The 13,174-nt window shown below is 56.0% G+C and overlaps 1 protein-coding gene across 1 annotated transcript in view; it reads left to right on the top strand.

The window, feature by feature from the left end:
- Positions 1-12,561, top strand: part of ARHGEF4 (Rho guanine nucleotide exchange factor 4) — a 161,178-nt gene extending 148,617 nt beyond the window's left edge. Inside the window, 10 exon segments of the mRNA XM_066381091.1 lie at positions 3,768-3,947; positions 4,894-5,058; positions 5,129-5,308; positions 6,723-6,955; positions 7,291-7,420; positions 8,982-9,113; positions 9,885-10,128; positions 10,809-10,886; positions 11,417-11,508; positions 11,511-12,561. Of these exon segments, the coding sequence (XP_066237188.1) occupies positions 3,768-3,947; positions 4,894-5,058; positions 5,129-5,308; positions 6,723-6,955; positions 7,291-7,420; positions 8,982-9,113; positions 9,885-10,128; positions 10,809-10,886; positions 11,417-11,508; positions 11,511-11,615 (1,539 nt within the window). The 3' untranslated portion in view covers positions 11,616-12,561.
- Positions 12,562-13,174: the final 613 nt, after the last annotated feature.

Below are 13,174 nucleotides of genomic sequence, written 5' to 3'. Positions count from 1 at the left end.
TAATACCAGTGGTCAAGGTCAGGCAGGTTCTCAGTGAATCCGGACAGACAGTAGAGGCACTGAGAGCCGGAAAGTGTTGGGCCATTCCTGTTTATTGGAGGCTCGCAAGGACGGGCGAACGAATAAACAAAAAAGGAAAAGAGCTAATGAACAAAGGAAAACCTGCTTTTCAAAGTGAAGGGCAAGGGAGCAGGAAAACTGTACCTCGCAACGGCGAGAAAGAGCTCTGGGAGAGTTGCCCCCAAAGGAAAGCACCTCCACCCTTACATAGAATATATACACGTGGCCCTTCCACGTGCTCAAACACTAATCAGGCAAAGTGCTTGCAGCCGGTAAACTGGTGAGCAAGCCTAACACAGCTGTGTCCCCCACAATGGGGAAACAGCAGCTGGAACTCAATAGGTGGAGACCCAGCCAGTCCTGCTGGGACCTACTTGGGTCCCATTTCTGTGTGAGGGTGAGCACGCACCCTCTCTGGGAGCACCCCAGGAAGGCTCCAGTGGGCCTGAAACCGAGGGGCGACTCACCCCAGTGAGGGGCAGAGCATGCACCTCAGCTCAGAGGTCCCATCTGGAGATGCCCAATGCCCTGACTTCTTAGTCAAAGAGCCAGACCATGTGTAATGCTGGTGGTTGAGGCCAGGCAGGTTCTCATAGAATTTGGGCAGATGGTAAAGGAACTGTGGAGCTGGAAAGCGTTGGCCATTACCCTTTTATTAGAAGCTCACAGAGATGGGCGAGCAAATATGCAGAGGAAAAACTGCTTTTCACAGTGTAGGGCAAGGGATCAGGAACGCCGCCCCTCATCGTGGCGCTGGTGGCTTCGGGAACCGGAGCTGCTCCTTGCAGTGGCGGGAGAATGATCTGGGAGAATCGCCACTGAGGGAAAGCACCCATAGCTTTTCATAGAGACACATTTATGGCTTTTTGCCACACACAAATTGTGCGAAGTGCTTGCAGCTGGGAAACCAGAGAGCAAGCCTAACACAGCTGCTTTCCCCATGCTGTAACTATGAAAACCAGAGCCATACTTGGTCCCTGCAGAGGGGCATGGGCCTCACCTCCCATGCAGTCCCAGAACACCCTCCTTTTGCCCTAACCTCAGAGCCATTAATTACTGGAGGAGCAGAGACCGAGCCCACGTTCCCAGAAAGCAGGTGTCAGTCCCATGGGAGGGGGGCTGGGAGCACCAGGGCTGCCTGGCCACAACCTGCAGGGGAGAAGTGAACCCGAGCGGAGGCGACAAGGAATTAAGACACAGAGACATAACGCAGGAAAAAGCTGGGACCAGGTGGATCTCTGAGCTCTGATGGAGACTGAGATGCCTGCCTAGAAGCAGCATGTTTATTATATAGCACATATGTAATGCCAGTGGCCGAGGCCAGGCAGGTCCACATTGGATTCGGGCAGACGGTAGAAAAATTGCGGAGCCGGAAAGAGTTGGGCCATTCCGTTTAATAGTCTCACAATGTAGGACAAACACACAGGCAGGGGAAACCACCTCTCAGGCAAACAAACAGCAAAACGGCCCCTCACAGCAGTGGGCAGGCGACCCACCATCCACAATCCCCCACCTCTCCTAAGTGCAAGCACCCGTAGCCTTATACAGGCCATGCACACGTGCCTCTGCCAGGTGCTCACACACTAATCAAGCGAAGTGCTTGTAGCTGGTACACCAGGGAGCAAGCCTAACTTGGCTGCCCCACAATATAAGAAAAGGTCGAAAGTTCAGGGATAAGAAAATAAGACACCTGCCGTCAGCCATCAGTGACCCATTCATGGTCTTAAGCTATTCTTCTGTGAGCCAGACGTCATATACATAGTCACTTCCTTCTTCCCTAGGGCCAAGTAGCCTTGCAACACTTGCACCCTTTGTCATGCAGAAATTTTAAACATGCAGGTCCCCTTCCTTGCTAAAACCTGCTTTTAATCCTGTCCTGGCCTCTGGCTCAAATGCTCCCTACACTGCCTGCCTCTTGGAAATGTGATGTAAGGTCTGTCCCCACCCTCTGGATCTCCTGATGTAAGGCCTATGACCACGCAGGAAGATGGATCCTCACCATTTATTGCAGCAGAGAGAAGTTGTAAAGCTAGTTGCCGCAGCCATCATCACAGCCGCTTGGCAGGTTCGCACTGGATTTGGACAGACGGTAATGAAACAGAGCCACGAACTGGTGGGCCATTATCTTTAATCCTAGCTTGCACCGGCGGGCAAGTAAAAACACACACTGGGCTCCAAAACCCACTCATTCAGTGCTCACAAAGCTACTGACTTATCTGAGTTTCCTCGAATCAAAGGTTTCTAGCTCACCAGCCTCATTCTCCTTTGTTCTCCATCTTCTCTCTGCACAAACTCTGCACTAACTGGCTTCTCTTTCAGCACTCCACCATCTTGGCTGCTTCTCCTTTCCTCCACGTGGCCTTCCTCTGCTCTCCTCTCTAATGCTAATCTCAGGAACCAAGAGAGAGCAAGCTCCTGGTCTGCTCCATTTTATAGTGCAGAAATCAAAACCTTTAATCCAGTATACAAATAAGCAAGTCTCTGATACAAAGTCACTTATCTAAGGCATAATGGGATTCCTCATGAGAGTGCACCACCCACATCAAAAAGGGTGGGAAAGGCTTAATCCTAAAACCAAGCCCCAGGCAACAAGGATCCTGCCTGCCCACAGCCCTCCCCCAACACAATATAACCACGCCCATCCCAAGCAAGAAGGGCAACCAATACCATCACCTGGGTAATGGGCTTCCATGTGGGCAGCGCCATCTTTAACAAAGTGAGCATAATATATTTTATCTGCCCAACAGAAGTTAATACAAAGAGTATAAACCAGGTATAAAGTGGCTGACTTAGTAACCAACCACACAAGAACAATCTTGAGGTAGCTATTACAGATGGAGCAGCTGTATAAGACGTATCTATCTCTCCTAGAGCTAGGGAATTAAGGAAGAAGGTTGGAATAATTAGAACTGAAAATCATGTGGGCTTGGGACCTAGAACTCTGAGGAGGGGTGCTGCTCAGCTGGTGTTGATGGGGGGGGATGCCATGAGACTTGTTCTGCAAGTGTTCAAATAACAGCAAACTGGATCCAGCTGCTGCAGTGTTGGTACCACCAGACCAGGCTGAAGCTGCAGGTGACCTCACAGATACTGCAAGTCGACAAGAAGCCAGCAGGAGGCAGCAAGTCCCATCACCCCTCCAGCTGTGTAGTCCCTTCTAATGTCACTTTAGGAGAACCTAACGGAGTCACAGTATCCCAGTCCCAGTGTCATAGAGCAGAGATGATGGAGGAAGCTGAGAGGCAGTAGTTTAACCACTGGCCTGATGGGGAGGGAAGAAAGTGTGCCCTGCACCGGGGAGCGAGCAACATGCTTGGCCCTCAGATCCTGTGCCTCACCAAGATTCCAGTGGTCAAGGTCGCTTCAGGCTTCCTCATGCGCCTTGCCAGTCTAGACATGCCCAGGGCATAGCCCTGCCCGTCCCCCAAGAGCGGCTGGCTCCAGCAGAGCCTCTGCTTGCTCTTCTGTGACATGAATAAGCATCCCTTTTCCCAGGGCTGCTGAGGGGCGGGGTGCAGAGGCAGGAGCACTTGCCCCACAAGGAGGTCCGTGGTAGCCTCACTCCACTGACCTGCCTGTCCGTGGCGCTCTCCACAGCTCATCAGCGATAGCAGTGTGGTCTGTGCAGAGGCAGGAGCACTTGCCCTACAAGGAGGTCCGTGGCAGCCTCACTCCACTGACCGGCCTGTCCGTGGCTCTCTCCACAGCTCATCAGCGATGGCAGTGTGGTCTGTGCAGAAGCACTCTGGGATCATGTCACCATGGATGACCAGGAGCTGGGCTTTAAAGCTGGGGACGTCATAGAAGTAATGGATGCCACAAACAGAGAGTGGTGGTGGGGTCGTGTCGCTGATGGCGAGGGCTGGTTTCCAGCTAGCTTCGTGCGGGTATGACACCGGCCTGAGCTTCTCCCAAGCCCGTAAAGAGCCACTGGCTCTGCTCAGAAATGCAAGCCTGAAACTGCTCTGGTGTTGGGTATGGACTTCCTGCTCACCGCTGTGGGCTGGCTGGGTGGGGTCAGGAAGGCCAGAGCAGGCAGTTGGGACACAGCCTCCTCCTCCCGCAGAGACAGCACCAATTCCAACCCCTGCTCCCACCCTTCCCCCAGGGAGCCTTCAGTAGCCAGAGAGGAACAGGTGAAGGTATGTGGCTGCCTCCAAGAGTAGCTGGCATGTCAACACCACCACAAACACCTGCTTACCAGGTGTTTACTAAGCACCATGCAGGACATTCACTGGGCCTTCTCAGTGGTAGCACAGCAGCCCTGGGAGCTGCCCACCTCACTTACACCAGAGGCACAGACAAGTTAAGTCCTTAAGTCGGAGCGATCACAGGGAGGGACTCAGACCCTACTTAGGGGGGCCTTTGGTCTTCAAGGAAGGAATCCAGGTGCTGACTCCAAAAGGCCGGCAGAGGGTATTAGGGAGCCGAGAGCCCAGGCCCTGGGGTGCAGTTTGCTGCTTCCCCTGCCCCAAGCCTTTCCAGTTATGGGACAGAGAGCCAGCAGGGCCACCTTCCAATTTTCGTTGCTCATGGACCCTAGAAAGCCCGGTATGAGCAGGCGGGTTCAGCAACGACAGTGAGCAACCGCTCTGATGAAGCCGGCTGCCCAGCACAAGCCCTGAGCAAGCACTAGGGTATCCTCGGAGGAAGGCAGTGGTCATCGGGCCTGCTGTCCCCCTGTCTGGATGAGCCCTGTTCGGGGGGTGGGTGGTGGGTGGGAGGAGAGCCAGTCCCTGTGCGTCCTGCCGGCTCTTGGAGCCCGTTACTCGCAGACGCAGGCGTGCGGGGCACCGACCCTTGCTTGGCGCTGACCCGCCGCCTCGCCTGCAGCTGCGGGTGAACCAGGACGAGCCCGCGGACGACGCGGCTCTGCAGACCGGAGACACCGGAACCGGGGCGCAGAGCAGCAACAGGGACCAGATGCGCACCAACGTCATCAACGAGATCCTCAGCACCGAGCGGGACTACATCAAGCACCTGCGGGATATCTGCGAGGTGAGGCAGGCCGCGCGGCGCGGGCGCGGTGGGGGCGGGAGGGGACCTGACCGCCGGACCCTGTCCCCAGGGCTACATCAGGCAGTGTCGCAAGCGTGCGGACATGTTCAGCGAGGAGCAGCTGCGCACCATCTTCGGGAACATCGAAGACATCTACCGGTGCCATAAGGCTTTCGTGAAAGCGCTGGAGCAGAAGTTCAACAGGGAGCGTCCGCACTTGAGCGAGCTGGGCGTCTGCTTCCTGGAGCACGTGAGCCCACCCGCCCGCTCAGATGTCGCTCTGCAGGCTAAAGGCCAGGCAACCTGCCACCCTTTTCCCGGAGCTGCCAGGCCCCACTCCCTGCCCTGCCCAAATGTCCTCACCCTTCCACACAGTTTTAGAAGTGTGGTTGGTTCTGTGGGGGGATGAACCAAGTCAGAAAAGGCTCCTTTGGAGCAGGGGCCCGAGTGGAGGGCAGAGCTAGGCCTGGATGTCTGTTGAACCCCTGATGGGCTGTTTGTTTGTCACAAACTCTGGGGCTCTTCACAGTGAGCAGATTTGTGTAATTTACAGTGCTTGCTTCCACTCCAAATGCCAGCTGGCGTTAGCCTCGTTTCACTGGCCTGGTCTCGGAGAGACGGACTCCTTCTGGTCTTGCCTGATAGGGAAGGCCCAGGTGTTATCCTCCTGTGAGCAGGGGATGCCAAGCCAAGCCCATTAGGGGCAACGTGGGCTTCATCCTGGCTACTACCAGTGGCGACTGGGAAGGCCCTCTTGCCTCTCTCCAATGGCAGGAAACTAGGAAGGAAGACCTTGGTCTGTCCATGCAGAGGAACCAATGCTGGGTCTGAGACCTGTGTGAGCCTAGGGCTGGGGTCCAGTTATTCAGCAGGCAGAGCTGGGGCCAGAGGAATGGGAACAGGCACTTTATTGACACCACCTAGTGTGAGCACCACAGCAACCCAGCACCAGCCCACAGCTGCTGCCTGCTCACCTAAGTCCATGTCACCAGTCACTTCATGGCAGACCTGGCCTCTCTTGGGCTTCAGGTAGAAGATACTTAAGAAAGCGAGAGAGGCCTGACCTGTGGTGGCGCAGTGGATAAAGCCTCGACCTAGAACACTGAGGTCGCTGGTTCAAAATCCCGGGCTTGCCTGGTCAAGGCACATATGGGAATTGATGCTTCCTGCTCTTCCCCTTTCTCTCTCTCCTCTCTAAAAATGAATAAATGAAATCTTAAAAAAAAAAAGAAAAGGAAGAAGAAGAGAGAGAGAGAGAGAGAAGAGAGAAGAGATAAGAATATTGTGAGGAAGAAGCAGGACCTGGGCTGAGTAGAAGCCGGGAAGCACAGCTGTGGACCTTGGCATCCATCCACTCCATTAATCTCTCAATCCCTGTCCTTTTTGGTCTTCTTTATTAACATCAGCGATTGCATTAAAAAACAAAAAGATTATGACTGTATGTCAGAGTATCTGCTGGGGTCTCTGCTGAGAAAGGCAAGTGGTGGGTTCAAGGTCTTTGGCATCCCTGGGCATGATTCACAGTAGCTTGTGCCATTGTAGGGGGTAGACAGAGCCTGGGCCCCCTGAATGCAGCTCCTGAAGGAAACGCCCTCCCTCCTTCCTCACCTATGCTGGGTGCCTGCTGGGGAGATGGCCATTCTAACCTCCTGCTGTGCCCCCAGCAAGCCAACTTCCAGATCTACTCAGAGTACTGCAACAACCATCCCCATGCCTGCGTGGAGCTCTCCCGGCTCTCCAAGCTCAGCAAGTACATGTATTTCTTTGAGGCCTGTCGGCTGCTACAGAAGATGATTGACATCTCCCTGGATGGCTTCCTGCTGACCCCTGTGCAGAAGATCTGCAAGTACCCGCTGCAGCTCTCTGAGCTGCTCAAGTACACCCACCCCCAGCATAGGTAGGGACTGGGAAGGAGGGAGGGTGGCCTTTGTGCTGAGTACTCTTAGTGTGCTGGGCACTGCTGTGGGCATGGGAGGGACAGCAAGGAAGACCATCCCTGCTCTCACACGCCATTACTGGGATGAGGGAAGAGGACAGAAACAGGGCAGTGTGCCCTGTGTGGCATTTTTGGAGAAGATGGGGGTGTGCACTGACAGGTGAAGGAACTGACAAGCGAAGGAACTGACAGGCGAAGGGCACAGCCCGAGGGAAGGAGTTCCTCATGGGGCCCAGGAGGCCCCAGCCCCTCTCTGCTCTTCATCTCACAGCTCTCCTCCATCTGTTCCGCTCCAGGGACTTCAAGGACGTGGAAGCAGCCTTACATGCCATGAAGAATGTGGCCCGGCTTATCAACGAACAGAAACGGAGACTTGAAAACATCGACAGGATTGCTCAGTGGCAGAGCTCCATAGAAGACTGGGAGGTGAGGGCCCAACACTCCGGAAAATACCACGGGGCTTGGCCACTGGCTTTAAAATCATGCTTGCATCAGTAACAACTAAAGTGCTGCAACTACGAGTTGAGTTGATGCTTCTCATCTCTCTCCCTTCTCTCTCTCTCTCTCTCTTTCTCTCTCTCACTAAAAAAAGAAAAAAAGAAAATCATGCTTGCTCCTGAAATAGTCAGGAAGGAGCTGGGGCAGGAAGCTGTGCAAACGAGACCTGGGGGTGGAAACACCAACCCTCTCTGCCCAAGCGCCTCACCTGAGCCCTGCTGCGGCCTGGAGCTGGCCTGGTGGCTTCTTTCCTGTGAGAGCGCCTGGGAGCTGACCCCTCGTGTTACACAGCCCCAGTAATGATGCATGACGCTGCCCCCAAAGTGCAGACAGCCAGTCCAGCACAAGGGGCTGTTCCTCTGTCCACAGGGGACAGGCCAGATCCTCAAGTTTCAGAACTCCCAAAAGAAGGTACAGGCCTGTCAAAGCAGCACCAGAAATGGGTTGCCACCAACCGAGGCCTCTGGGCCCACTTCCCCAGCTTAAGCGTTCCCCGTGTAGATGCCAGCCTTGCCTTCTTGGGCAGCATGCGGCCTGCACTAAGGGTGACATCCCTGCCCTCCAGACGCACTCCTGTTCTCTCCATCCCCCCACCCCCCGCCCACCAGCCATAAAGTGCAAAAAACACAGATTCCTGGGCCCCACCCTAAGTGTGATGTTAGAATCTCTGTGGGCTTTTTTGTCTTCATGGAGGCTGGTTCTGAGGTCGGCCCTGGCTGAGAACCCCAACAAACTCATTTATCCCAAACCGAATGGCTGCTGGCAATGCCTGGCTGCGGTTGCATTTTCCAGCGGAACCTTAGAGAGGCAGTGCCTACTCTGAAAGCTTTAAGTCTGACGAGGGGACTACAGACACTAAGTACATTTAGCTGGGAAGAGGGAAGTCTTCCAAAAGAAGACTGCCAGACAGCCTCCGAGGTGCCCTGTGGCCAAGGTCTAATGATTCTCCAGGGCAGCACTGTCCAAAGTGTCATGTGAGCCACATGGGGAATTTTGTACATCCTTGTAACCATCTTAAAAAAGAAAAACAAAACAAAACCATGAACTAGCTTCGATATCCAAAACATTGTTTCAACATGTGTAATGGACATAAACCTGATTAGTGAAATATTTCAGTCTTTATTTCATACTATGTCTTCCAAACTGGTGTGTATTTTACTTGGATAACATCTCAGTAGGGATTAGCCACGTTTCACGTGCTCGCACCACTGGCTGAAGTGGGCTCAGTTTACAGAGATGACAAATTCAAACCACCTTTCTCCTCTTCCTCCCTCACCGTCTCCACCGTGTCCTTAGGCTTCTGGAGCAACCCCTCCCTCTGGCCTGCTGCTCCCTGCACTCCCTGGCCCCGTGGGGGCCACAGGCGCGGGGCCGTCAGGAGCAACCACTGTCCCCAGTGGTGGAGGAAGGGAGCAGAGCCCAGCAGAGGGGCTCCTCTGAGCCGCAGCTTAGGGGCACTCAGCCCACAGCTCTTCTTGCGGTCTCCCAGGGGGAAGATCTTCTGGTCAGGAGCTCTGAACTCATCTACTCGGGGGAGCTGACTCATGTCACACAGCCACACGCCAAGAGCCAGCAGAGGGTGTTTTTCCTCTTCGACCACCAACTCATCTACTGTAAGAAGGTATAAGAGTCACTATTCCCTGTTGGATGGTCTGTGTAGAGCAGGGTTGGAGAGACAGAAGCCAAGTGCCGGAAGCAGCTGCCCTGAGCAGGTGCCACATACAGGTGCTTCCTGTTTCTCAGGAACCCTGATTAGGTCAGGCCCTTTGAGGGCTGGGGGAGGTGGGTCTGCAGAGTGACCCTTGTATCCCAGGGAACATGGAGTTGCCCTCACAGCCCAACCAGGGCCCAGTGCTGTTAGGACACCCTCTTTCCTGACCCAGCCATCTCTTCTATCCACACCGAGCCCAGCTTCCCCTCCCTCCCCTGAGGTCCTCTGCTCTAGCAGCATCCCTGCCTGCTCTGTGCTGCTAGCTTCTACCTGAAACTGTCCAAGTGGCCCTGTCCAAAAGCCCTCCTGACCACTGGGTTGGCCCAGGCATACCCGGTGCTCTTTTCTCCTATCGGGTATAGGCCCCGGCCCACTGGCTGTACCCATGGCTGCCTCCCCATGAAACTAATGGTACCCTTCAAGACCCCAGGCCAGCAACTTCACTGAAGGAGTGAGGCTCCTCTTCATAGATCTGACATGTAGTTGGTGCTGCATCAGGCTCCCTCTACCCTTGTGAGCTCATCATTTGCTGGAGGGAGAAGTGGGTGCGTGGCCCACCGGCCCTTCCAGTTACAGGGCAGAGCATGAGGCAGGGCCATGGGGATGGTTAGGAGAGCTGTTCAAAGGATGGGAAGGGCCTGACAGGCAGGCTGGGCCAGCACCTCACGGCATCTCTGGCAGGACCTTCTCCGCCGGGACGTGCTGTACTATAAAGGCCGAGTGGACACGGACAGCCTGGAGGTGGTGGATCTAGAAGACTGGAAGGACAGAGAGCTGCACATGAGCATCAAGAATGCCTTCCGGCTGCACTGTGGCGCCCCGGGAGAGAGCCACCTGCTGTGTGCCAGGAAGCCGGAGCAGAAGCAGCGCTGGCTCAAGGCCTTCACTAGGGAGAGGGAGCAGGTGCGGCTGGACCAAGAGACAGGTGCGAGACCCCACTCAGCTTTGCTCCACTCTGAGGGCCCAGCAGGCCTCACCCTCAAGTGCAAGGTCAGGGCAGCTGGTGACTGGGGTAGCCTGTCTCACAGCCCAAGGGCCTCATGGTTTGGTGAGGCTCCCAGCTGGCTTTCAGACTCGGGCCATGTGTCTGCCGGCCTTTTGGGGGGGGTTGCTTCCACCACACACACATACACATCTACTCCAGTGTGCTCAGCTGCAGGGACCTGGGGGAGCCCTCCGGAAGCACGAGCCCTGGAAGAACACGGGAGTGGGAGGTGGGTCTGGCCTCTACAAGCCTGTCCCATACCCCCACGAGCAGGGTGTCTCTCCATTGCATTCCCTTCTTGTCCCTGTGCCCCTTGTCCTCACACTCAGCAGTGGCCAGACTGGCTTGTGTCCTGGGAAAAGCCTCTGGTGAAGGATGGGGTAGGGCAAGGGAGGATGTGGGGAGGTCCCCGAGGTGGGCACCAGGACACCTGGGCTCTGCCTGGAGGCAAGGCAGGCTGGCTGAGCGGGCCAGTGAGCCCTGAGCACTGGGGGGCAAGCAGGCTGCACAGCGGGTGCGCCAGGGCCCGGAAGCACAGGACCGGACTGGAGAAAGGGGAGGAGGAAGAGCAGCCTCGTCCTCACAGGGAACAGGTATGTCATAGTGCCCCTCCCTCCCAGGCTTCTCCATCACCGAGTTGCAGAGGAAGCAGGCCATGCTGAATGCCAGCAAGCTGCAGGCAGTGGGCAAGCCCAAAGGTAAGCAGGCAGAATCCCACCTCCACCTGTGGCAGCCTAGCCCGTCATAGCTAAACCCTTCTCTGACGCCCAAAGCAAAGCCAGCTAGCACCTCAGCTACCCACTGCCCTTTGCAGGTGTTGGTACCCCTAGGTTGGTGTTTTTTACTGCAGTATCCAGTTGATGCCCTCAGACCTCCCCCACACACACCACCACTAGGGACAGTGTCACTTCCCCAGGAGGCCTGCTTTGTGGTGGTCATCCTCATGACCACCAGCAGGGGGCTCACACCGCCATTCCTCAGAGGCACTGGCACTGCCTTGCACAGGGTCTGTGCCAGAGGTCCACGACCCCACAGCCTCCCAGGCTCCGAGCTCCCCTCTCTGCAGGCTAGAGGGTGGTCCAGGCTCAGCCCCACATTTCCCGACCATGGGAGCCTGAGGCAGAGCCAGGGGACAGTCCCATTCCACCCCTGCCGTGGTTAAGGTTGCCACCATACCCAGTGCCACCAGCTCCCTAGGCACCTGTGTAGCCGTTGTCTTCCTTCGCAGCCCTCAGCCGGCCCTACTACCTATCGCGGCAGAAGCCCCTGGCACTGCCGAGCAGCCTGCCCCAGCAGCAGGCCTCAGTGCTGGCAGAGCCCAAGCGGAAGCCGTCCACTTTCTGGCACAGCATCAGCCGGCTGGCGCCCTTCCGCAGGTGAGCGCCGCCCCGCCTAGTAGCACCTTCTGGACCTGCGCTGCCAGCTAGCGTTCCAGCGTTTCCCGCCCGAGGGCCACCCATAGCACCCGATCTCCTCTGCTTGTTCCGTAAGCTGGATGTGAGCGGGGCCGAATGAGGCAGCCCCTCTGTGCCAGCAGCATGTGCCAGGCTCTGCACCAGTGTCGGTCCCTCCCCACTAGTGACGCACTGAAGACACAGGCCGGAGGGCGGGAGCTCACAGCACAAAGACCTCCTGCCACCCTCCAGACCTTTGTAGGCCTCCTGAGGGTCACAGCTCAGAACCACCAGCCCAGTGGACATGTGTGAAAGGACCAACCACTCAGACCCAGTTCTTTGGCCACTGAATCATTCCTCCTCCTGTGTTCTTCAGGCAGGAGGAGGGTGTCTGCCTCCCACCACTTGGAAAGTTGGGCTGTGTGCCCCTCTGCCCTCCAAATCTCCTTGCAGGCCCCCAGCTGGCGGTGCCAGGTAGCTGGTCTCCCTGGAGGGGGACCCCAGGAATTCTGCGTACAACCGTGACTGGCCCCAGAGCCCACCGTTATGCTCCCCAGTTCCCTTCTAGACACTCCTGCCGCTGGAGAGCCTTCTCATGTGTAACGTGTTTCGAGTTAGCTGCATACTTCCATCACTGTATGTCCACATGTTACCTGTGTGTTGACTCCATCCAGAACCTGGTTCCAGGTTCGTATTTGGATTTTGTTTTTCTAACAAGAGAGAAAAAGAACTGTTAGTGACAGGAAGATTGCTTTACCTACGTGAGCATGAGAAGCCATAAAGCCTGAGCATGGCCCAGCGTGTGGGCTGGAGGGAAGCCCACCTCCCACTCTAAGGAGCGGTGCCACCAGTGCAGCCAAGGGCCTGGCGTGTGGGTGCCGGGTGCCCCTCCGGTCCGCAGCACGTGGCCACTTGCACTACCACACCTTCTCTCAGCCAGAAACTAGATCTAATTTCATAAAGAAACTTGTGAAAAACCTCCTGCTGCCAGCTCTTGTCTTCTGTTGGTGCCTGTGCAGTTATTTTCACCTCTGCATGCCTACCCTTCCGAGCCTGTTCTCTGCCCCAGGCTTTTTCTTAACCTGGAGAAAATGAGCCCAGTAATACCCAGAGGTGGGGTAGGGCCTCACCTAGCCGAGACCATGCCTCAGGGCTTTGGTGGAGGTGGCTGAGGTGGCCAGGCTGAGTGTTTCAGAGAAGCTCGGGGCAGCTGGGGAACAGGGTGGGGCCTGGGTGCTGTCCAGGTGTGGATATGGTGGGCTCAGCCTCTCTGGGCCCCCAGGGCCTGGAAGCACCTGCTCCGTGACTGCTCTCAAGGTCTGTATTTAGCTGATGTCGGCAAGTGTTTGCGGGACAGGTAGCCCATAGTCCTGGTTCTCAGCGTCTTTGTCAGTGAAAAGGGGAAGACTATGTCTTCGCAGGATGACCTGGGCCATGGGATCAGACAAGGAATGAGGGTAGCCTCCCTCCCCTTCCCTCAACCTGCTGGCTCCACATACCCTTATACACGGCCAAGGTCAAGAGGACATGGCTTGAGGTGGAAGCCAGCTGAGCACCACAAAGGCATCTGCCCAAAATCCCAGCCAGGCAAA

The sequence above is a fragment of the Saccopteryx leptura genome, chromosome 4, assembly GCF_036850995.1.
Source record: "Saccopteryx leptura isolate mSacLep1 chromosome 4, mSacLep1_pri_phased_curated, whole genome shotgun sequence".
In the NCBI taxonomy this organism is placed as follows: Eukaryota; Metazoa; Chordata; class Mammalia; order Chiroptera; family Emballonuridae; genus Saccopteryx; species Saccopteryx leptura.
Note: the sequence above shows the minus strand (reverse complement) of the source record. Positions and strands in the feature narration are given on the sequence as shown.